Here is a 22,427-nt window from a genome sequence, read left to right as displayed (position 1 = left end):
CACATGGGAGCAGAATTTCATTTGGATGTCGTGGAAAGAGCATGCCTCTCTTCCTCCTGTGCTAGGCCTTTTGGAGCTTGCAGGTGGATCGGGACAGGCCTGGGAGACGCGGAGCCCAGCAGTCTGGTTGGGAGTGGCAAGGACAAGGTGGGAGGTTCCCACCTGCCCGAGCAGATCTGTGGCCAGTGCCTCCCCCAGTGCAGTGCTGTTGCTGGTCCTCCCCTCCCCACTCATGCTTTCCCTTACAAACTGGGAAGGGCCTAACCAGGTTCTGGCCCTCTTTTAGCACCGAAGGGCAAGAACCGCATCCTTCTTTCTTGGGTGATGTCTAAAACCTCCTTTCCCTGTAAGCCTGGAGAACAGTGGGGTTCGTTGTCCTGTGGCGCCACAGCTGCTGGTGTGGTGCTGTGGCAGACGAGATGAGCGGCTTTTGGGAGACCCCACCACATGGGGCTCGGTGGAGTTGTCCCAGCTCCCATCCTGGAGGGGATGGGCAGGATTTGCGCCGGAGGATCCAAGGTGCTTCCCATGTTTGAAGAAGAGAGAGGTGCTGGTGCCTTGAGATAGCGGCTCTGGACTCTGCCGTTTGTTTCGTGTCTCCTTTGGGCTTCTGCAGTCACACTTGTGCCAGCTTCCCAGCTTGCCGATATTGTAGGATTAAGTGCTTTTTCTTGGCTGTGTCTTGCAGGGTAAAGTGGCCCAGGTAAGTGTTGCTTACGGTGCCTTTTTTTTTTTTTTTGTGATTGATCTGCTTTGCTCTGCTTCCCACCCTCATGATTGCAAGAAGTGGCTCCTGAGTGAATGAGCTGCTGAAGTTTTGCTTGGTTGGGTTTCATTTTAAAGGTACGCTGTCCCCTGTGTAAGCCTGTACCGCAGGGAGTGGGCATCTGCGTCTAGAAAGAGAGGGAAAATCAATATTTTGCCCGTGAATTTAAGGGTGCGAAGCACCTGGATGCTCAGGTTGCTGAAGAGTCTGTGTGTTGGTGCTGCCCCTGCTTGTCCCCTTGCCCTAAGCAGGAGTTCCTGGGAGCTACTGCTCCGTGGCCCGGTGCCACGCTCACTTCCCCAGGGTGGCAGAGAACTCACAACTCTGCAATAATTTCAATTTACAGCCAGTTCCTGGAGCAGGGCGATGCAGAGGAGGGGCTGTGCGAGCAGCTTTCAGCCTGCGGCGTCCCGTTCCGTGGTGCCCTGCGTGGGCACGTGCGGTGCTCCCGAAGCAGGGTGACAGCAGGCTGTCTCTGTGCAAAACCCCAATCGTGCTGCTGCACGAGGGCCCCTGGGCAGGCGATCTGTGCAAAACCCCAATCCTGCTGCTGCACAAGGGCCCCTGGGCAGGCGATCTGTGCAAAACCCCAATCCTGCTGCTGCACGAGGGCCCCTGGATGGGGGGCTGCGGCGACCACGTGTGCAGTGCGAGCGCCGTGCTGCTGGCTTGCATTTACTCTGCAGCACGGCGGCGCTCCAGAGCCTGCTTTCCTCCCTTCCCTTGCTGTCTCCCCACCCACCCAAACGTACCGTGGCGGGGGGACAGAGAGCTCTGTGCCCTCTGCAGCTGAAACACGGGCAGCTCCCTCATTTGGGAGGAGAAAACTATGCCTGTGAGCGAACAGCCCAGACTGGCAGTGATCTGGAAGGCAGCAAGCTCTCTAGCCTCAGCAGTTCTGTGTTTCTGGCCGTCTCACTGCTAGAGGTTCAGAACCCTGCACGTACCCCTGAGTTTGACAAATCGATCAGGGTTTTGGAAGTGACACAAGGGACACTGTTTCTTTAAAAGCCACCTGCTTGCAAGTGCTTTGCTGTGCATGTCATTCCCCCTTGCCTGGAGTTGCCGCTGTTGGTGCATCTTTCATCACTGGTCTCTAATCCTCCTGACGCGCGCCTGCCCGAGGTGCCGGCCACTTTTGCAGTTTTCACCCCAAAGGTGCCCGTGTTTCTGGGCTCCCTGCAGCTCTCTGGGATCCCGCAAACGGCAGTGGGAGGCAAAAGGCAACAGCAAAGCAGGAGGGTGGAGGTGGCGGCTGCATGACAGCGGCTTCAGTGCCAGCTCAGCAGCCTGGTACGCCAGGAGAGGAAGGAATCGAACCGGAATGCACCTCTGCAAGTAGGGTTTGTCCCTCGCAGGAAGCTGCACAGCCTTCTGTAAAGCAAGACGCCCTGTGAGCTTTCACCTGCGATGCGGGCTGCTCCTGTGGTTTGAAAACTGCACAGAAAGCGGTGCTGTTGTGAAGCTATCCTCCTCCTCGGTCGCCGGGCGAAGTATGGCGGGAGGTCTCAGAAGTGTGCCGTTTGCTTTGGGTTTGTTTATTTTTAAACAGTCACAAAATGCATCCTTCCTGAGCGGGAAGCTGTCAGCAGCCTGTGGCTTTTGAATTGAGATTGAGGTATTTTAATACCCACACGTGGAAGTCTTTCTAGAGGCATGCAGAGGCTTCCAGGAGCCAGGTTTATCGAGTGCTGATGAGCACGCAGACAGCAGCCCTTGTTGGAAGGAGAAAGAAAGAAAGAAAGAAAGAAAGAAACAAAAAAGGGGGCGAGGGCATGTGGCAGAGTTAACGTTTCTGGGACAACCCTCCGTCCCTTGGGGTTTTCTGACTTGAGCATGCTTAGTGTTGAAGCATTCACTCTTCAGTCCTGCTCCTCCTCCCAGCCTCGTTTAATTTCCAAGGCATTTATCAGGGAGAAACATGAAGGTCTGGAGGTGTTGGCAGTGGTAAATCCCATGTGCCATGCATCTCTGCAGGGTAGGACAGGGTGAGCCTGTGTGCTTGCCCTGCCTTTGGTCCCTTGCTGATGCCCGTGGTGTCCTCAGGGCTGGAGAAAGCAGAGCTCAGGGGCCAACCAGACCTCCTGCTTGCCCTCACCTCACCCTTGAGTAATTATACCCCAAGAGCTGTGTGCTTACACCCAGGTACCGCCCTGCTTATCCTCCGAGGTGCTTAGCTTGGAAAGGAGCTTGGGCAATTTTTCTCCCAGACCTTTGGTGTGCTCCTATTCACTGGACTCTCACTCAGCACGCTGCGTGGGGGGCGACAGCCCCAGATCTGCTCCTGTAACTCCTTCGTCTCCATGTCCTGAGCTGGGACCACCTGGGGCCGCCCGGGCTGGGCAGGAGGTAGGGCAGGGGTGGAGATGTCCCTGCGGATGCTGGGTGCGAGTGGGCCTAGCAGCGAGGGCTGGGAACGCCGTGCTAGGGGATTCTCCCTTCCATCCCTCCCCGGTGCTGATGTCTGCTGTGTCGTTTTTGTCGCTCTCCATGCCCGCACCCAGGACCTGCCTTCCCTGGCTGCCAGCAGAGACATGGTAGGCCTCCACCCCCCCAGCATGTTCCTTTCCCCCTTCTCGTTTCGAACGAGACCCCTGGCCTGTCCCCGCGTGGGGTGCTGTTGACGGTGTCTCCTCTCCCCACGCTCGCAGGGCTCCTGCTCCCAGGACTCGAGCACGGAGGTGGTAGGCTGCTCTGCCTGCTCGCTGCCCGGCTGCCCCACGCCCGGCGCTGTTCTCCTGCATGCCCCGCTCCCTCTACCCTCTCCTCCCTCCGTCCCGGTGAGCCGAGCCCCTCGCTCGCTCCCACGGGATTGCCGCCAGGCTCCCAAAACCATCCCCAAGGGACCTGGTGACAAAGGTCTGTGTTGAACCGGGCTAGAAGCGGGGATCGTATCACTCTTGGTTTTTTTTTTCTGATACTTCAAGACGGTGATGGGTGCCCACCTGGGTCTGGTGGGCTCAGCATGCACCCAAGCGCCCGGCACCACCTTCCCAGAGCTCTGGTCCTGCCGGGGCTGCTGAGACAGCTTGGTGAGCAGCAACCCTGCAACACTGGGGGAAGGAGCCAGCGTAGGGAGCCCTGCACCGACAAGTGCAGCTCTTGCACGTGCCCCGAGCACTGTCTGGTGCAAGCCAGACCTCAGGCACGAGCTGCTCACGTGCCAAACTTCCCTGGCTGTCTCCGAGCTGTATTTGAGACTCTTGCTGTCTTCTGAATTTGTCTTGGCATGTTCTGATATTTTTTTCATCCTTATCTCCATAAAAAAAAAAAAGCCTTTTTCCATCTTTGCACAAAATCCCCTGACCTGCTCCCAAATGAAACCAACCCCCACCCACTGCCGAGTGCCCGTGGGGCAAGTTGCCCGCCTGGAGCTGTGCGGGCTGGGTGGGAAGAGCTCCTCTGCCGTTGGTGTGACTCCGTCTCCCTGTATTCTGTGGCAGATGGTAGGGGGCTGTTGCTGCTGCCCATCGCTGGTAGAGTACCCCGGCCCCGAGGAGGTATGCCGTGCCTGCCGCCTGTCTTGCTCCCCGCTCCCTCCCGCGGGACCGCATCGCCCGGCCGTGGCAGCTCTGTTCAGGGTGGAGGTGCCTGGGGTGATGCAACCGCTCCGCGTCTCTTCCTCTCTGCGGAGGGTTTGGCCTTCTGGAAAGGGGGTTTGCAAAGCAGGGCTGCAGCCTCTGCTCGTCAGGGTTTGGCGTGAAACCAGGACCTGTCTGAGCTGCGGGTTTCTAAATCCCCGCTCTGGTGGGAGCAGGGGGCACCCGCCTGCAACCATTGATCCCAGCACGGGTGGCTCAGGACACACAAAGCTGAACGCTGTGATTTCAGGGCTCCCTGCCCTTCTCATGCGCACGTTGCAGCTGGAAAGGATAAGGTGAACGTGCCGTGGGGTTGGTTACGGCACCCCTCCCCGTCCCCTGCTGGGAATTTGCTGCACACAGCCTCGTGCTGGGAGCCCCCGGTGGTGCTGGGGGCTGGTCGAGGTGCTCTTTGCTAAGAGTAATGGGGCAGGGGGAGAGGGCAGAGCTGGGGGTCTCCGGAGTGCGTGGGGCAGGCTCCAGGTGATTTCCACGCTCTGAGAAGCACCGCAGCCCTGAGGCTGGCTAACCACCTAAATCGTGGTGCTGCGTTCGCGGTGTGCTGGGTCCCAAGTGTCACCTCTGCCTGGGAGCTTTGCATGGTCTCGTCTGCTCCCAGTCAAGCCGGTGTATTTTCAGGCAGCTCTGGGGCAGGCACCACAGGTTGGCAGGGCAGTCCTGCCCCCAGGATCCCTTCTGTGGGAGGGTAGGGATGCTCCCAGCCCCAGCGTGGGCAGGTTTTTGTTGTACTCTGTGCCTGCACCTCCATGGCCCCAGCAGAGGCAAGCACAGGGCCGCTGCTACACCGTGGGGCAGACGCAGATGTCTGGGCTCACCTGGCACGCACCAGTGGCCTGTGCCACCCAGCCCATCTCTGCCCTGACACGCAGGGTTGTTTCTGTCCCCAGGTGAAGACAGAGATCAGTGTGGAGAGCAAGCACCAGACCCTGCAGGGCCTGGCCTTCCCCCTGCAGCTGGACGCGCAGCAGGCTATCCAGGCACTAAAGCAGAAGAAAATCAACTACATCCAGCTGGTAAGTCCCTGCTGCATCTCCTCCTACCCACTCTGAGCACTCCTCGCCGCAGCATCTTGCTCCCCATCCCCTTTTATCAACCAGAAGCTGGATCTGGAGCGGGAGACCATTGACCTGGTGCACACAAGCCCCACAGAGATAGCTGACCTGCCCAAGCGGATCCCCCAGGACTCAGCTCGCTACCATTTCTTCCTGTACAAGCACTCACATGAGGGAGACTACCTGGAGTCTGTCGGTGAGTCACGGCTCCCCTGCTCCTCCTTCAGGCTGCACTGGTCCCTGCCCTGCCCGCGTCTCTGACGTGGGTGGTACGGGGGGATCTTGAGTGGGTTCCCACTTGCTGTCCCCCCATGATGGGTGTTAGCAAGCCTTTTGGGGCCTGGACAACGTGGTGAGCTCACGGTGCAGGAGTCTGAGCACAATGCATCGGGGAGATGCTGGAGAGGGTTTCTGCAGGTGGCGTGGCGCCTGTTGTGTTGCACAGTAAGCCAGGAAAGGTTTGGGGAGGGCTGACTGGGCAGGGCCTCTGGTCAGTGGGAGGGCTTGGCTTCTTTACCTGAGTGGTCTGGGACTCTGTGGGCTGGAAGATCTGGCTGCTCCTTGGCTGTGAGCCTGGGCAGTGCTGTGAGCCCCCCCTCCTCTCTCTTGCAGTGTTTATCTACTCCATGCCTGGGTACAAGTGCAGCATCAAGGAACGCATGCTCTACTCCAGCTGCAAGAGCCGGTTGCTTGACACTGTGGAGCAAGAGTTTTGTCTGGAGATAGCAAAGAAGGTAAGTCCGAGCCACCCGGAGGTGACTGCGGAACCTGTGCAGGGCATGTGCAGGGAAACATGCTGCGGCCAAATCACAGGCATGTCCAGGTGGCAGCATTACCCGTGGCTTTGACTGGGGCCTCTTTCAAGTCTGGGAAGCCTCGAGTGTCGCTAGAGTTGTTTCAAAGTGGCCTGGACAAAGGGCTGGAGAAAAAGGGGAACAGTCCTGCGCTGACCTGTGCAACCCAGCCCCAAGAGGAGTCCCAGTATCTGTGGTCTGAGGCCCTTACCCAGTGGGAGAGGATGGATTTCCCTGGCCCAAGAGGTTTGGGAGAGTGAGATGACCCAAACACTTTCTCTCGCAGGGCCGCGGCGCTTCTCAGTGCAGATGGAGGCCCCCTTCACTCCCGCCCCTTGTGCCCAGACCTATCAATGAAATCAGAGAGGATTTTGTGTGTCCCTGAGGGGAGCAGCCTTTTGGTGCCCTCAAGGCAGGGGATGAGAGGAGAGGGTGATGGAGCACTGGAACGGGCTGCCCAGGGTGGTGGTGGAGTCCCCATCCCAGGAGGTATTCAAGAGACATGTGGGCATGGCATTAGGGGACTTCAAGGGACCTGGTAGCTCAGCCAGTGGCTGGACTTGGTGACCTTCAAGGCCTTTTTCAGCCTGGGTAACTGAGATGGTGGGGAGAGCTCGGGAGCCACTAACGCTCTGTTGCCGTGTGCAGATTGAGATCGATGATGGAGCTGAGCTGACGGCCGAGTTCCTCTATGACGAGGTGCACCCCAAGCAGCACGCCTTCAAGCAGGCCTTCGCCAAGCCCAAGGGGCCCGTGGGGAAACGGGGACAGAAGCGGCTGATCAAAGGCCCGGGAGAGAATGGCGAAGACAGTTAGATCTGGACGGGGCAGGACCGGGCAGTGAACGGACAGCATCCCTATGGCATTTCCCGGCTTCCACCTCTCCGCTTCCAGGCCTTTCTGCTGACCTGGAGATCTTTCCCTCCATCTCAGCCTTCCCCCTCGCCCCCTTTTTCCTTTCTCATTCCTTTTCGAGCATCAGGACGGGCTGTTTCACTCACGGGTAGAGTGGTGGGGAGGGGGCAGGTTCTAGGTGTTTGTGTTGCTTTCCCCCTGTCCTTGCACAAGCCTTGGGGCAGCTGGAGGAGGATAGGAGCAGCAGGGACCACGTCCCCAGCCTGCTCTGGTCCCACCTGGGATCACAGCTGCTGCTCTTGCTTTCCCCTGGTTTACCTGCGCCAAGTGAAGGACTCACTCACCTGCAAGCTGCTCTATGCAAAGGAAGGAGATGACATCTGGCATTGACTTGATAGCTGAAAACATGAAATGCTTCTTTCCCTGCTCCCCCTTCCTACAGACTTTGCTCACCACGTCTGTGTGCGCAGTCCTGCTATGCAAGTCCTGCGGTAATCCAGGCCCTGCCAGGCTGCAGCCAAGCCCCCATGCCTCCAGGGTGGGCGTTGCTGCTGTGGCCTCAGCGTCTGGCAGGAGAGTTTGTCTCTTATGAGAGCCAGCCTGTATTTTATTGGAATTTGAAGTTCAGGCAGTGCAGATGTCTCTTCCCTTCCCCTCTCCTTCCCTGATGTCATACGGAGCAGCCCTTGTGGCCAGAGCACTGGAAACCAAGCAGCAGCTTTTGTTTTCCAGCTGCCCTGCTCTTGATGCTGCTTGTGGCTGCCTTGGGGGCTCCCGCAGAGGAAGCTGCCCCACTCAGCCCCCCTGTGCTGCTCTTGAGCCCTGCTCCAGTGCCTCCCATGCCGGGGTGGCTGTGAAGCCCCTCAGGTCTGAGCTTGGTCCTCGGTGCTGGCAGGACAGAGAGAGGCAGATTTTAAAGCCTATTTTTCACAGCCATGCATGCAGATGGTGGGCAGAGGAGGAGGAAGGACAGTACCCGGCTCTTCTTCCCCCTCTGATCGCTCTCTTTAGGTGGAAAAGGGTAAGGTGGAAGGTCTTCCGTGAGTCTTGAGGTCAGCTTGACCCTGGAGCAGAGTTACTCTGCCTTTTGGCAGTGTTTGGATCCCTTTTTGACCCCACCCAACCACATTCTTTTCCCTTGGAGGGAGCTGTTACAGCCCGGACTCAGCCCTGACCCCGCTGACCAGGCTGGGTTAAGGATGGGGGCCGGCACTGGTTCCATGGCATCCCTGCAACCTGCACCGTCTCCTTGTTCTTCAGCCTCCCCCGTTTGCTTCATCCGCCTCCCTGTGTTTTACTGGCATGGGGGGGGGGGTCTTGGTGTCTGTGGTGTGATCGCAAGCCAGCAGCAGGGGCTGGGGCTGGCCTGACTCTGCCCTGATCCTCAGTTTTGTCATTCCTGGGAGAAACTTCTGGTCCTGGCACCTGTGGGATGGAGGGGATGGACGGACAATTGCAAGGAAACAGGGTGGGAGATGGGATAAAGCCCTGAGCCTGTCTTAAAAATTCTGTGGGCTACCCCAAATCCTGGTGTGGGGAAGGCTGGCAGCACTGGCATGTCCCTCAGCAGCTCTGCCCAGCCTGCGGGCTGTCCCCTCTCCCGTTCGGGGCTGGGTTAGGGCACGGTGCACGTCCCTGGCCACCAAGGGCCGAGGTTGGTGCTGCAGCTTTGGCTTCATGAGGGGATTTTGTAGGGGGAGCGTGCCTTGCTGCTGGGTACTAGTGAGGTCTCAAGAGCTGCCTGCCTTCCCCCCTGCACTCTCCAGGCGCTGGAAACACCGGGGCTGTGCCCCCTGCCCTTCCCTGCTCGCCGGTGAATGTGCCGACATTGCCTTGACCATGTTGGGGTGCTGGCTGCAGGAGCCAGGGTGCCCTGGCAAGGTGGGGTGTGAAGGCTGGGGGGAGCAGAGCATACTGTACTGAACGCTGTATTTTCTAAAGAATAAAGTATTTTTAAAACAGTCTGCTGCCCTGCCACTCTTTGGGGGCTGCCGGAGTCCCCAGATTTGCCCTTATATCAGGAAATGAAGCTCCTCTGATGGCTCCGGCTCGGCGGTCTCGTCCCCTTGGTCCTCTCCTGTCCCTCTGCAGAGGGAATTGCTCAGGTGCTGCCAGCCCTGAGCGAGCAACCGTCACCCCCTGCACTCCCCTGCAGCCGCCTGTGGTGCTCAGCCCTGCTTTCCCTCGCTCTGCTTCACGGGTGCACCCCTCCCAAGCGGCTTTTATGCTGTAAGCTGGGGCAGGGGCAGTCCTTTTGCACCCAGCAACATTTTAATGCTGGATCAGGCCAGGGGATGCTGAGCCGAGATCGGTTGGGGAGACGGTCTGCCTGCATCCTGGGCCAGGTCCTCACCCCCAGCCCCGGTCAGAACTGTGCACTTTTTCCTTTTCATATAGTCTGCAGTTCTCATTTTCATATGTAGTAAGCTGTCCTTGACTCTCCCGTGCATTTCTGGGTAATTCAAATAATGACAGTGTGTCTCCAGTCGGTTGGCTCTGCTCTGGGTGCTTGCTGCATCCTGTGCCCTGGTCATGAATCCTGCGCCCAGAGCAGGTTCGCCACCCTGGTGTATGGCGGGGAGGAGGGCTGGCAGGATTCAAGAGCATCAGAAACTCACCCTCTGCCAGTTTGGGTTGAAACAGGGTGCTGAAGAGTTACGGGGGCAGGAGAGGAGTTGGATAAAGAGCAGGCAGAGCACCAATTATTGCATGTGATCAGTTTTGTTTGGAAACCGGGTTAAAAAGCCAGTCCCAGCTCCACACACAGCAATTCCCTGGCTCAGCTCAAGCACCCGCAAACCGGACTGCTGCCCCTCTGCACCCCGCTGGGGTGTACTGTGCCACCGCCTCACCCTGCTCCGGCTCTCATAGAAACTCAGAATGGCTCAGGTTGGAAGGGACCTTAAAGATCACCCAGTTCCAACCCCCCCGCCATGGGCAGGGACACCACCCACTAGATCAGGTTGCTCAAAGCCCCATCCAACCTGGCCTTGAACACCTCCAGGGATGGGGCATCCACAGCTTCTCTGGGCAGCCTGGGCCAGGGCCTCACCACCCTCTGAGTGAAGAATTTCCTCCTAACCTCCTGTCATTATCTGAGGAAGCAAAAAGTCGCACTCCATCTCTTTTATAAGAAGCCCCCTTGAATTATTTGAAAGCTGCAATGAGGTCGCCACGGAGCCTTCTCTTCTCCAGGCAGAACATCCCCAGCTCTCTCAGCCTTTCTTCATAGGAGAGCTGATCCAGCCTCTGATGAGCTTTGTGGCCCTCCTCTGGACCCGCTCTAACAGCCCCACATCCTTCTTGTGCTGGGGGCCCCAGACCTGGATGCAGCACTCCAGGTGGGGCCTCACAGGGGCAGAGCAGAGGGGGACAATCACCTCCCTCCCCTGCTGGCCACTCCTTTTGACACAGCCCAGGACACGGTTGCCCTTCTGGGCTGCAAGCGTGCACTGCTGGCTCGTGTCGAGCTTCTCATCCACCAGAGCCCCCAAGTCCTTCTCTGCAGGGCTGTTCTCAATGAGCTCTTCTCCCAGTCTGTCCTCCTGTCTCGGATTGCCCTGGCCCAGGTTCAGCACCTTGCACTTGGACTTGTTGAACCTCAGTAGGGTCTCACAGGCCCGCTTCTCAAGCTTGTCCAGGTCCCTTTGGATGGCATCCCTTCCTTCTGGCGTATCAGCCGTACCTCTCAGCTTGGTGTCATCTGCAAACTTGCTGAGGGTGCACTCAATCCCACTGTCTATATCATTGATGAAGATATTAAACAGCACTGGACCCAGGACCGACCCCTTACCGACATGTAGCTGAGAGCTGTCCATGTGAACACAGGCGACGTGGGCTGGTCAGGCCCTCAGGAGCACCCGCTCAGATCTTTGTGGGCCCGTCTGTGCCGGGAGAGACGCCTTCTTCATCACCTTGTTCACCACAGCAAGAGATGTGCCCCAAAATATGTGTCTGCAGGGCAGCAGAGATATGACAGAGGTGTGGATCTGGCAGCATTAATAATGCTATTATTAATTATTATTATTATTATTATTATTATTATTATTATTCCTGTCTAGGATGCCTCGATGCCCAGGCAAGGGCTGCTCCTGCTCAGGTGGCCCCCAAGCAGCATCCAGCAGCACAAATGACCACCAGCAGTGACACAAGGACAATGGCATGGCCGGAAATCCCTGTGGGGACTCTGCCCCATGGTGCTTGTGTCTCCTGACAGCAGCTCAGGACCAGCTGCGCTGACCAGGCAGGCTGGTGGCTTGCCTTGGAGGGGGCTGTGGCATTAGGTCTGCACCGAGTATCTCCTCCTCCCCACCAGAGGGACTACCTCCAGGCCTAGAAGGTGCATTGGGTTTTCATCACATCATTGGGTGGAGGCGGCAGAGGATGTCAGGGCCTGCTGGCCTGACCACTGCCCCAGTGGTGGGTGCTTTTGTTTGCGTTCAGGTGCTTTTACTGCATTGCACTGCCTGGAGTTTCTCTGTTACGTAAATAGGTTGAGAAATAGAGGATATGAGATTAAGGCTATGCAACACTCAGCTGGATGAATTATTTGCCCCTATGGGTTCCCAGACAAATCTTAACAGTCTGTACAGCTGCGTTCTTGCTTGCTTACTCTGTCAGTGCTATGGACTATTTGTCCCCAACTTTAAACATCTTTTACCAGTTATTTTCCAGAAGCCAAACTAGTGCTTATGTAACCATCAGTAGTTATGCAACCCACCATTCAAGCTTTGTTTGCTGGGAAACAATATGTGTTTGTTTATTCATTCTTTGTCCTTTTCAATGGAGGAAATATATCCTGTGTGCCATTGGCTCTGTCACTTTTCGCAGTTGTGACGAACATCTCTGCCAGTCTCTTACTGCGCTCTGCTTCTACCTTCACACCCTTGCTTACCAGCACTGGAAGATAAGTTATCACATGGGATGTGAATGGGTGCAGAGGGACGGACTACCACGTGCTGATGCTCATTGTGCTCCTGCCACTGCAAACAATGCTAGTTTTGAACCTTGGGATTCCGCTCTCACCTGCAACTAATTTGGAATTGTGTTTGAGATTTCTGATAGCTGGAGCCCTCTCTGTCTTATTTCTTCTCCCCTGCACCATGAAGGAGTGTGGAGAACCTGCTATGAGAACTAGAAGAAAAAAAAATCGGCTCTATTAGCTGGTATACAAAATGTGTTGGTCCAAGTTTGAATGCTATCAGTGAAGAAACTAGAAATGCAAGTAACCTTATACTTTTGGCTTGTGGCTATAGATTAGTCAACATGTCCCCATCCACATATGGATTGCTTACACTCCAAACGTCATCAAAGGTGCATTATGGCATTAGGACACTCATCAAGGAAAGGATGATGAGGATCTTGAAGGACCTGCAGCTTTATAGCTATGTCTCAAGTTACTAATACAACTTAGTATCTAATGAGAAGAGATGTGCAATGGAGCTGCACATTCACGAAGCCTTAGCCACAAGCTGCTTGTTGCAATGCAAGGAAACCAGGGTGGGGCACTACATTTTCCTTCAAGTAGCTCTGGAACATGCCTTAGTAAGATCAGGTTAATGTCACAGCAAGTGAAAGCTAATCCCTTGGGAGTAGCAAAGAAACTGCTTGCATACACCATAATCTGGGGGTGGGTTTTAGCAAGCTACTTTATCAACTGCCTTGTTTAGCAATAGACCTAAATTGCCGTATTAATCCTAGTGCCTGAGGTCAGGTAGTTCCTGCCCTTCCGTGCGACACTGTGCCAGGCGGAGGCAGTAGGCACTTGCCTGGCTTGCAAGTGACTTTTTAAATGGAACTCATTGACTTAGGAAGCTGAGTCTTTTGAAAGGAATTCTTTCAGGAAAAACAGTGTCCTTCAGTACATACTGAAAGTACTGGTGATTGCCAATGGGTGGAGGTGATGTCTGCAGATTGACTACAGTCTAACTCCCAAAAGTGGCTTTGTAATATTACAGTAATATTACTGCAATATTGACAGCAATAATAACAGCAACAGCCAGTGCCAGGGGGACTTGTTACCTCCTGAAAGCAAGAGTTGTGCAGTAACTTGTGAAAACGTGCCTGTAGCAGTTAAAGGACACACCACTGCATGAAAAAAGTAGTGTTGTGCTCTGCTCTAGACTTCATGACAATAGTGTCCTCTCAATACATATATGCACCCATATTGCTACATACATACTTGGAACTACTTCTCCCTGATTAAAGTATGCACTTGCTATTCATGAAAGCATTACATAGGCCTGTTGCCTAATTGACATGCAAATTGTCAGAGGTTGCAAAAGCTGCATTGATATTCTATTACAAGCTACTTCTCTCAAAGACCTGAATTATTAGGAAGTGCTCACTGATAAGCAGATTTTCCACTGAAGGTTAGCGTGGAGCGCACATGAAAGAACACGCAACTGGAGTGAACTTGGGCAACCACAAGCAACCTTGCACCTCCCATCCATATCATGGTATATAGGCCCTCCCTTCCTAGGGCATTACACCCTGACTTTTTTTTTTTTAAAGAAAAAAAGAACTGTGTCAAGCAGTCACAAAATACCACTTATTAAATCCCATTGGCAATTTTCCTCTTGAAACAACAGAATGCTTCTCAGGTACAAAAAAGGACCCTGCTGAGCACTCAGGTGGGAGCACCTGTGTGAGACTACCCTGCACACAGCTAACCAAGAGTAAAGCAGCAGAGGGCTGCTAGCAGAACCCCTTCTAAATGCTCTCCTGCTCATACTGCAGCATATCTTAAGTAAGAATATACTAAGTTTCTGTGCATACATCAACACATCTGCTAGCTTTAAAGTTCTGACTACAGCTCAGGGGCAACCTCTAGAGACTTGGCTTACTGCAAAACCTAAGCACCTAAAACCTAAACTGCATTAGTTCTTGGGCTATCAACACCTGACAGCTGATTTCTGCTTGCTGACTGTAGCTGCCTTGGCGAACACTAGACCTGCTTCCCTGCCCACATGGCACAGGCTGTTCGGCTCCCTCATGGCCCTGGGGGAGTAGCACCCATGTGGTGCCAGAACTGTTGTGAATGTTGCACCCTTCTGTAGCTCATGAGTGGTTAAGAACATCCCATCTCAGCTTCTGTATAGCACTATCCTAACCTTTGTTTGTACTGATATGGGTTAGCACCTCCCAACATGTAAGGTGCCCTGGGACTGACTAAAAAAATAACAGCCCAGGGATAAGGCATAATGCTTTACACCCACTCCCAGATAGAATTAGGATGTACATGGAGTGTACCACAGGGCTAGATGCCCACAAAATCCATGTGAAAGAATGGAGAAGCAGAGGGGAGCCTAGACATAGTCTCAACAAATTTAAGGTATAAGTTCCTGAGGAGCTTTAAGTACCTGTAAGCCTTCTTTTAATAGATAAACTCATACCTCACACTACACAAGGAAGTGCTACTGAAAGTTCTGGTTTACACTCATTGAGAAGGCAGTACTTCAGATGAAGGTCAGTGTAGATCACTTTTTATTCCAGGGATGTCCTTTTAACCACTGACAATTCATCTTATGGAAGCTGAATATGAAAAATAAAAATACAACTAAACAGTGGCTCTAGAAATTTATTTTCAGAGCTTAGTGCTTTAACTATGATTAAAATGCTTATAAGCAATTTAAAAATGCTACTGACTGGGTACTAGAACTAGATGAGAGTAAGATTAACACCATTACTTTCATGCACTGACAGATACTAGTTTGCTCATTCCACTGAAGTAAGATCTTTCCCGTTCACTCATCACTTCAAAATGTAGGGGTCTTCTACAGAAGTTACATTCAGCTGATGAGTGTGGTTTCAGCTCCAGACCAACATCCTTCCATGTAGCCAGCAGTTTTTCTGTTATAAACAGAAAAGTTCAAGTCATATAACATCAAATCACTTTAGAGAAGCAGCACAACAGAAGCATCAGCATACCTATTCTCCTAGCAAAGGAAGCTATAGGAATTGTCTGACACAACATGACTGGACTGCAGTAAAGCCTTCACCTTAAAAAGGTATGCTCACACTACCTCTTCTGACAGGATACAAGAGTAACTGCTTCCCCCATAAAGATCAGTGTTTAAGACAGATTAAAAGCTCAGCTGAGCACAGCAGACTTCTCTGGACACCCCTCCCCCTCCTAACAAGTAAAGATTGGTTTGGACAATGCAAACAGATCCCCAGAAATGGCTGGGATGGAACCAGCTGTATGTAGGACTGCACTGGGCTTGCACACTATTCTAGGTCACAGCATGCTGGCTTTCACAGGTCATGCTCAAAGCCAGTTAAGTACAGAAGTGTGCTATGTATGCTGCAGCAGTGGAAAGACATTGTCCAGCTAATATGATTTAAACTATTTCCTAGTCTTTAATATTGAGAGCGCATAGACAGCCCAGAGTTTCCACTGCACCACTCACCAAGAAAATAACTCATCATCTGAGGGGTATGGTGAGGTGTAGGGGCAATACGTAGCAGCTCTTCTCCACGGGGGACTGTGGGGTAGTTGATTGCTTGGACATAGATGCTGTGTTGGCTCATTAGCCTGTCACAGATCTCTGTATTTTTAGCAGCATCTGCAACCTGAAATTCAAAATCATAGAGTTTTAAGATTAACAAAAACATGTAAAGTAGCAGAGTTGCCAGCCCAGCTTTGCCAGCCACAAGTCAAGCACAACGAGGCTTCCTTGTGCCCACTAAACAGAACATGCATCAGACAGAAAGACTAAAAGCTTTTACTCTAGTGCCCTCCGGGCCTTAGCAGGTAACTTAATACCTGAACTCTTCTTTTTACTGGCTTATTACTACTATCTTTGATTTCTCTATACTGTTAGATGGTGGGTTTTGTACACTACCATTGTGCTTTACAACATTTTTATCAGGCAGAAGTCCACTTAATCACAGCCTTATTCAGACAAGGAAGGTAAGCCAGACTCCTAGCACATCACTGCTGAACACTATGGCAGGTTTGAACTTTGTGAATGTTTATTAATACCTGGAAACAATGTGATCATAGCCATGAAAACAGGCACCGTGGTCCTGTGTCAGAGATATCCTAGTACTCACCCTTACTGGAATGATGTGACTCGGGCAGTGCACCACAGGAAGCCCTGCATCCATCAGCATTTGTCTCATAAGCTTCACATTGCGTTGGTGCTGGCGCCTCAGCACTTGCCCCTCCGCGCTCTTCAGAGTTCGGACAGATTCTAGGGCACCAGCTAAGAGCATGGGTGGCAGGGATGTTGTGAAGATAAAGCCAGCAGCATATGAACGAACAGTGTCTATCAGGGAACTTGTACTGGAGATGTATCCTCCTACACAACCAAATGCTTTGCCTAAGAAAATACAAAAGTAAGATCATCCCAACTTATTCATTCCACCCATTAGAACAGCTTGAAGTATTACAGCCTTACTTCATTTTCGCTTATAAGGATTGAGTTATTTTGACAACATTAAGTACACAGCAGAAAACAGTTCCAGCCCCCCCCCCCCAATCTTGTATTTACTCAGCACATGTTGCAGCTTTGTTTTTAAAACCTGTCCCAGTAACAATTGGGCTAGTTATTACACAGCAAGCACAGCTCAAGATCATCTCAAACATTCAAATTCTGATTTTGGGGAAGAGCTTTTAAGTACAATCATCAAGCACAGACTTCTGTAGTGACCCTAGAAGATCAACACTAAGTCTCTCAACAGATTTAAAGTAATCTGTTCCAGAGATGCTAGAAATAGTCTACACTCCTAAGGAGCACACGTTGTTACTGTGGTGAATACAAGTCCCTCTTTTCCAAACAAGGGGGGAATGCTCAGGTACCAGAACAGAGCAACAAATAAAAACATGGTGTCTGGTGAGGAATTCTATTTGTATTAGGCTGTAACAAGTCAGTAAGAGTTTGAGACATTAGCTTTCCTGGTAAGTTGTATGTTTGGGAAGCTGTTTAGAAAAACCTTTCCAATTTGCAGCAGTAAACTTACACCCAAGCCTGCATTCTACTTTGATAATAGCAGTTGCTTCCATTCTTGCCAAGTCTTTTTATGTAACTCCCCATCTCAGGTTTCTGGATTAGGAGCACTCCATTTCATATAAAAGAACCAAGTACTACTAAGTATAGAGTACTACCTTACTATCCTTCTCACCTGAATTTCCTCAGGACTTGTACAATATGCTACAAAACGGATTTTTTTGCTAGCTTGTTAAAGTAAAAATGCTGCCTTTGCTGATTAGTAAGGCAAGGTAAGTAGCTTAAATACTTTCCAAAATGCAGGACATACTTAAATCCTTTGGGCTTTCTGAAAAACACTACCCCCCCATAAATCCTTAGCAAGTTCATTTCAATAGACTGATTTTGAGCTAACCCACTTAATTTGGCTGCTCAGAAGCTTTACTGCCTTAGAATACATAAGCTGCTGTGAAACCACCAGGCCACGCATACCAAGCGTTCCAGAGATGATGTCCATCTTGTGCATGATTCCATCCCGGTCTCCGATACCGCCACCTCGAGCTCCATACAGCCCCACAGCATGCACTTCGTCCACAAAAGTGATTGCTCCGTGTTCGTGGGCCACATCACACAGCTCTTCCAGAGGGCAGACAGCACCTACAGACCAAAGCACCAGTAGGCAGCTTAGGATTCCCTGTATTCAACTTGGATAAACATTGCGCTAAAATGCTGTAAGGGTTTAGATAACAGAAATCTACTTTTAGACCCAAAACACAGATGATTTGAGCGCTGACTGCACTGGAAGGAGAGAGGAGTTTATGCCACCTTACCATCCATTGAGTGCACAGTTTCAAATGCAACAATTTTAGGGGTAGATGGATCAGACTTCTTCAATAGTTCTCGAAGATGGCTGACATCGTTATGGCGAAATATGTGTTTCGGTACCCTGCTGTTCCGAATCCCCTGGATCATGGAGGCATGGTTTCCAGAATCAGAGTAGATCTCACAGCCTGAGGGAACAACCCAGTTACAAGTCAAGTACAGAAAGCACTGGCTAATTCCCAGCATCATTTCACACACGGTTAAGTGCTCAAGCAGCAAGAGAAAGTTCTAGAAAGTTCTCTTGGCCGGAGGAAAAAGTTAAAAATCATAAGTCAAAAATAATATTTAAGGCTTACTTTGTGTCTAAACCAATAGAAATTTGAGCCTACAGAAATGCAGAAGGGTTCTTCCAAGTCCTTAACACTTTATGTAACAACTTCTGGAGTTAAAGCAAACCTGTCCTGAACTACATCAGAGAGAGACAAGTTCACACCCTCAGGTGTAAGGTTACTACATCCCTGCTGCCTCATTTTCAGGTAGAATTTAAGGGAAAATAAGAGACCCAGTGCTTTTGCTCAATTCCTTCTGCAGTTCATAGCAGCCTATTCAGTCTCAGTAGGCTACAAGTATGACTCGCACAAGCTGCACACAATTTATAGCATTTAAACAAAATATACTCTTCTGGTTGAGTAGGATGAATCCCCCCACACACACACACACTTTGGGTGGCCATTTGCAAAACATACTCCCGACTGCTCAGTGCGAGTTTGTTTTTGTGGTAAATACAAGATGCACTTTGAGATCTCACCTGGCAGCATTTTAGCTAGAGTGAAGAGGGTGGAATCATTGGCTACAAAACAGGAGGAGAACAGCAGTGCTGCATCTTTTCCATGAAGATCAGCTAGTTCTTTCTCCAAATCAACATGAAATTTGCTTGTTCCCGAAATATTTCTTGTGCCTCCTGCTCCAGCACCATGCTGTTTCAGAGTATCCCTACAAAGGTCCCAGAGAAAGACAGTGTTACTGAGCACCACAGGATCATTGCTCAAGACATTCTAGTACCTAATCAATATTGTCTTAAAGTGGAACTAGCTGTCAAAAGCTGCTGTTAGTTTTAAGGTCTTGAGCAAACAGCACAACTCAGGGGTTCAATAAGCTAAGGAATCAGTACAGCTACAATGTACCATCCAGTTTGTCCAGTAGTATTTAGAAATTTGAGGAAAAAAATCAAGTGAGGTCATGGACTGGCAAGTAAATACTATTTGGTTCTACAGCAGTAGAAATTTATCTACTCTAACTCAAGAGGAACTTGATTATAACAACACTAGAAGCAGGTTACGTAGCATAGCGCAGAGGTCAGTTCTTCAGACGTCTTCCTACAAAAGCTTCTGCAGAGCACCCTAGGCTTGTGAATGACCCTTAATACGGCACTACTCACATAACTGCTCCACACACACGGGGATGACGACTCATGCCCAGATAATCGTTGCTGCACCAGACGGACACCTCCTTCTTGGTGATCAGAGAATCAGAGTAGTCATCTGCCATGGGAAAGATCTGTGCCTTTCGGTTCACTGTTTTGAATACTCGATAGGTATGATCTTTCTTCTTTTCATCTATCTTTCTCTCAAAGAACTGATCATACTGGAAGGTGGATACGGCTGAAATGAGACAGACTTCAGCACACAGGAAAAAAAAATCACAAGGGATCAGGTCTGTGAGGGTTTTGCTATATTATCTTACATTTTGGCAAGTTATCCTGAAGCAGATGAGACACACTCTCAGGTCTTTGCTTCAGCATAATATCGTTAAACCTCTTGAGCAAGCCACTCTGCTCTTCTCCCTCTGTCTCAGTGTTCCTCACTGTGGAAGTAGTTGTTACATCGGCAAATTCTTTACCTACAGACATCAATGAATTATGTCAAGCTAATCAGTTTCAAATAGAGGTTTCTGAGTTGAGTTCAACACTGCAACACTTTAAGTAGCTTAACTCTTCATTCTTTAGAAAGCACATACCTGAATCTAAAGACTCCTGCTGGGATCAGCTACTGCATCTGCTTCTAACTTTGCATTGTATGAGACAAAAGGAAAATCTTTCTAATCAATGACAACATTTGATGTAGTTACCTTATAACACAATTGATTCAGCATGACCCAAAAACCCACCCTATAGAGCTACAGCACTCATCTGAAAATCAGTACATCGGTAACTGAAGGCAGAATTAAGGTTGGCAGCTTTCTTTCCATTCTAGTACTTTGTTCTGCTAAGAAATAAAAAGAAGACAGGCTTCCTCTCTGAGACAGACAGCAAGGTTTTACAAGTATTGATGAAAAGTTCCTTCCTTTGAAGGACAGCCCTTCTACATCAGACTGCAAGCCAGCCTGTAACACCCAGTAGTTCCATAAACCAAAAACCAGTTAGTTGCTTGCTTGCTTTCCAGCTTGGATTCATTCTGCTATTTGTGTAATACCCTGACAGTGTTTCTTCCATCTCTGGATATACCATCCTCATTTATACCAGCACCCTGGTAAGGCTCTCTTCGATCCCAAGCACCTGCTTTGGGTGCACAAACAGCTTGATTCACACGTTTAGAACCAAGGCATCAAAATATGGTCTAAAGAATTCCTGCATCAAGATTACTGAGGGCAATCACCGCACAACTCTGCAGGTATGCCATTAACACGTGCATTCCTCAACAAGTTTTTACTGCAATTTACCATAACCCTACCCACACAGGGTAAGCAGCAACTGTCAGACTTGGCACACAACAGAGGAAAGTCGAGCACCAAAGGTTCTAGGAAGGAGCCAACACTTTGGCACACACAATACATACCTTTCCTGTCCGCCTGCATTTCCTTCACATCCTCTTGAAGTTCAATGCTGGCTTTGCAGAATACATTGCTGTTCTTGTGGCTCATCTGAGCTGCCAGGAACGGGCATTTCATAGCAGAGCTATGGCCAGCAGCAGCAGGCGGGTGGCCAGCAGGTGGCTGGGATCCATCCGTACTCTGCTGGGCCACATCTTTGGCATTTTTGCCCTCTGAGGAAGGCACAGAAATGAAAGCACTTCAGTTTCATCATCTTAATAGTGACTTGAGCTTTCCTATCCACTATTCTAGCAAATAATTTAGCACAAGCCACTAAGAATTATTTAACCGAGTGCTCACATCTTATTTATACAAGTATGAACACCCAACGGGCACCTGATTTAAGATCCCTGATGCAGCAAAGTACCCTTCTCAGGATAAAAACCTCTCCTTCATCCCAAAAGAGCAGATTTTTATTTCGAAGGCTTCAGTTGTTTCCTGCCACCCCTTCGCTGCCTCAGCTCTTTGTCCTTAGTGCCAGGGCAGGAGCGCCCCAAGGGGCGGTACCAAGTCCAACGACAAGCCGCTCGGGCGTGAGGGAGGCCGACGGCCTCGCCGTCGGCACGCCAGAGCTGCCCGTCCCTGATCTCCGAGACGGGCTGACAGCACCCGCGTTTAATCACCGCGGGCGCCCGGGGCATTAAGCAACCCTTATCGAGAAAGCCGGCCCTTCCAGAAGCTTCTCCCGCGACGTGCCACAGCTGCCGTTCAAGGGCAGCTCGGCCTCTCCGCGGCCGCAGGGCCCGATCGCGGCCCCCGGAGGGGCCGCCTGCCCCTGGCGCGGGGGGGCCCCTACTCACCCGGCTGGGCCGCGGGGGTCTCCCCCGCCTGCTGCCCGCGGGCGGCGGAGCCGGCTAGGCCTCGGGCGGCGGCCGGGGGTGCCGCCTCCATCATCTTGGGGCAGTGCTGGGCGTAGAGCAGCAGCGAGGGCCCGGCCTTCTGCAGGAAGGCCTGCGAGACGCGGGCCAGGAACGGGCAGCGCCGCACCACCGCCTCCATCGCCTCAGCTTCCTCGTCGCCTCAGCTGGCAGCCCGGAAGTGACGCCCCCGCCGCACACCCGGCACACCGCCCGCTCGCGGGCACAGCCGCTGCCCCTTATATAGCCCCGCCCGGCGCCGCGCAGGCGCGCTGCGGCCAACCCGCCGCCAAGCCCCTAAGGGCGCAGGCGCGGGAGCGCGTGGGGCGGGGCGTCCTGAGGGGTGGGGGCGGGGCCTGGGGGAGCTCGGCGGGGCGGGGCGGGACCGTGAGGGGGCCGTGAGCGGGCAGGGACCGCGCTTCACAGAATTCCAGAACCCCAGAATCACAGAATCATCTAGGTTGGAACAGACCTCCAAGACCACCGAGTCCAACCTCTGACCTAACACTAACAAGTCCTCCACTGAACCGTATCACTGAGCTCTACATCTAAACGTCTCTTAAAGACCTCCAGGGATGGTGACTGAACCACGGCCATGGGCAGCCCATTCCAGTGCCTCACAACCCTTTCCGTAAAGAAGAAAGCCCAGCTTCTGCGCTTGTGCCTGGTGCTCGGGCGCGCTTGGCGGAAACCCAGCACCTCCGGTGTCCCCTGGCGCCTGTCCCCCCTGACCCGCAGAGCCCTCGAGCAGCCGGGGGGCTCACCGGTGGCGGCAGGACCCCGGCCCTCGCCGTTCCGCTGGCGGAGGTGCTCAGGCTGCCTCGTTTTTGAGGCGCGGTGCCAACGGTCAGGGTTTGGAGGTTAATAATACCCTCGTGA

General features: G+C 52.2%; 2 protein-coding genes across 4 annotated transcripts in view; one reads left to right on the top strand and one right to left on the bottom strand.

Moving 5' to 3' along the window:
• The window catches only part of TWF2 (twinfilin actin binding protein 2), a 34,872-nt gene extending 19,951 nt beyond the window's left edge, over positions 1–14,921 (top strand). For all 3 annotated transcript variants that reach the window (XM_080606238.1, XM_080606236.1, XM_080606237.1), the window contains 5 exons: positions 5,256–5,381; positions 5,466–5,616; positions 6,033–6,154; positions 6,863–11,050; positions 11,131–14,921. In XM_080606238.1, the coding sequence (XP_080462364.1) occupies positions 5,256–5,381; positions 5,466–5,616; positions 6,033–6,154; positions 6,863–7,030 (567 nt within the window). In that variant the 3' untranslated portion in view covers positions 7,031–11,050; positions 11,131–14,921. The remainder of the gene's footprint in view (positions 1–5,255; positions 5,382–5,465; positions 5,617–6,032; positions 6,155–6,862; positions 11,051–11,130) is intronic.
• On the bottom strand, positions 14,526–21,808 carry ALAS1 (5'-aminolevulinate synthase 1). The gene is made up of 10 exons (XM_080606211.1): positions 21,492–21,808; positions 20,658–20,864; positions 19,567–19,722; positions 19,262–19,484; positions 18,632–18,816; positions 17,832–18,011; positions 17,494–17,658; positions 16,127–16,395; positions 15,481–15,643; positions 14,526–14,920 (listed from the first exon to the last, which is right to left on the bottom strand). The coding sequence occupies exons 1-10, from the start codon at positions 21,688–21,690 to the stop codon at positions 14,760–14,762; spliced, it is 1,908 nt and encodes a 635-aa protein (XP_080462337.1). The 5' UTR covers positions 21,691–21,808; the 3' UTR covers positions 14,526–14,759.
• Positions 21,809–22,427: the final 619 nt, after the last annotated feature.

The sequence above is a fragment of the Anser brachyrhynchus genome, assembly GCF_964034855.1.
Source record: "Anser brachyrhynchus genome assembly, chromosome: 10".
Lineage (NCBI taxonomy): Eukaryota > Metazoa > Chordata > Aves > Anseriformes > Anatidae > Anser > Anser brachyrhynchus.
The sequence above is the reverse complement of the archived record's forward strand: the minus strand, read 5'-3'. Positions and strand labels throughout refer to the sequence as shown.

Bases quoted from the DNA above. Each gene is read 5' to 3' on its own strand.
- ALAS1 (XM_080606211.1), bottom strand. From the start codon at position 21,690: ATGGAGGCGGTGGTGCGGCGCTGCCCGTTCCTGGCCCGCGTCTCGCAG. The intron at 19,723-20,657 runs GTATGTATTGTG...TGATGTCTGTAG, and splicing joins AATGCAGGCGGACAGGAAAG to GTAAAGAATTTGCCGATGTA. The intron at 16,396-17,493 runs GTATGCGTGGCC...GTATTTTCTTAG, and splicing joins CATCATCTCTGGAACGCTTG to GCAAAGCATTTGGTTGTGTA.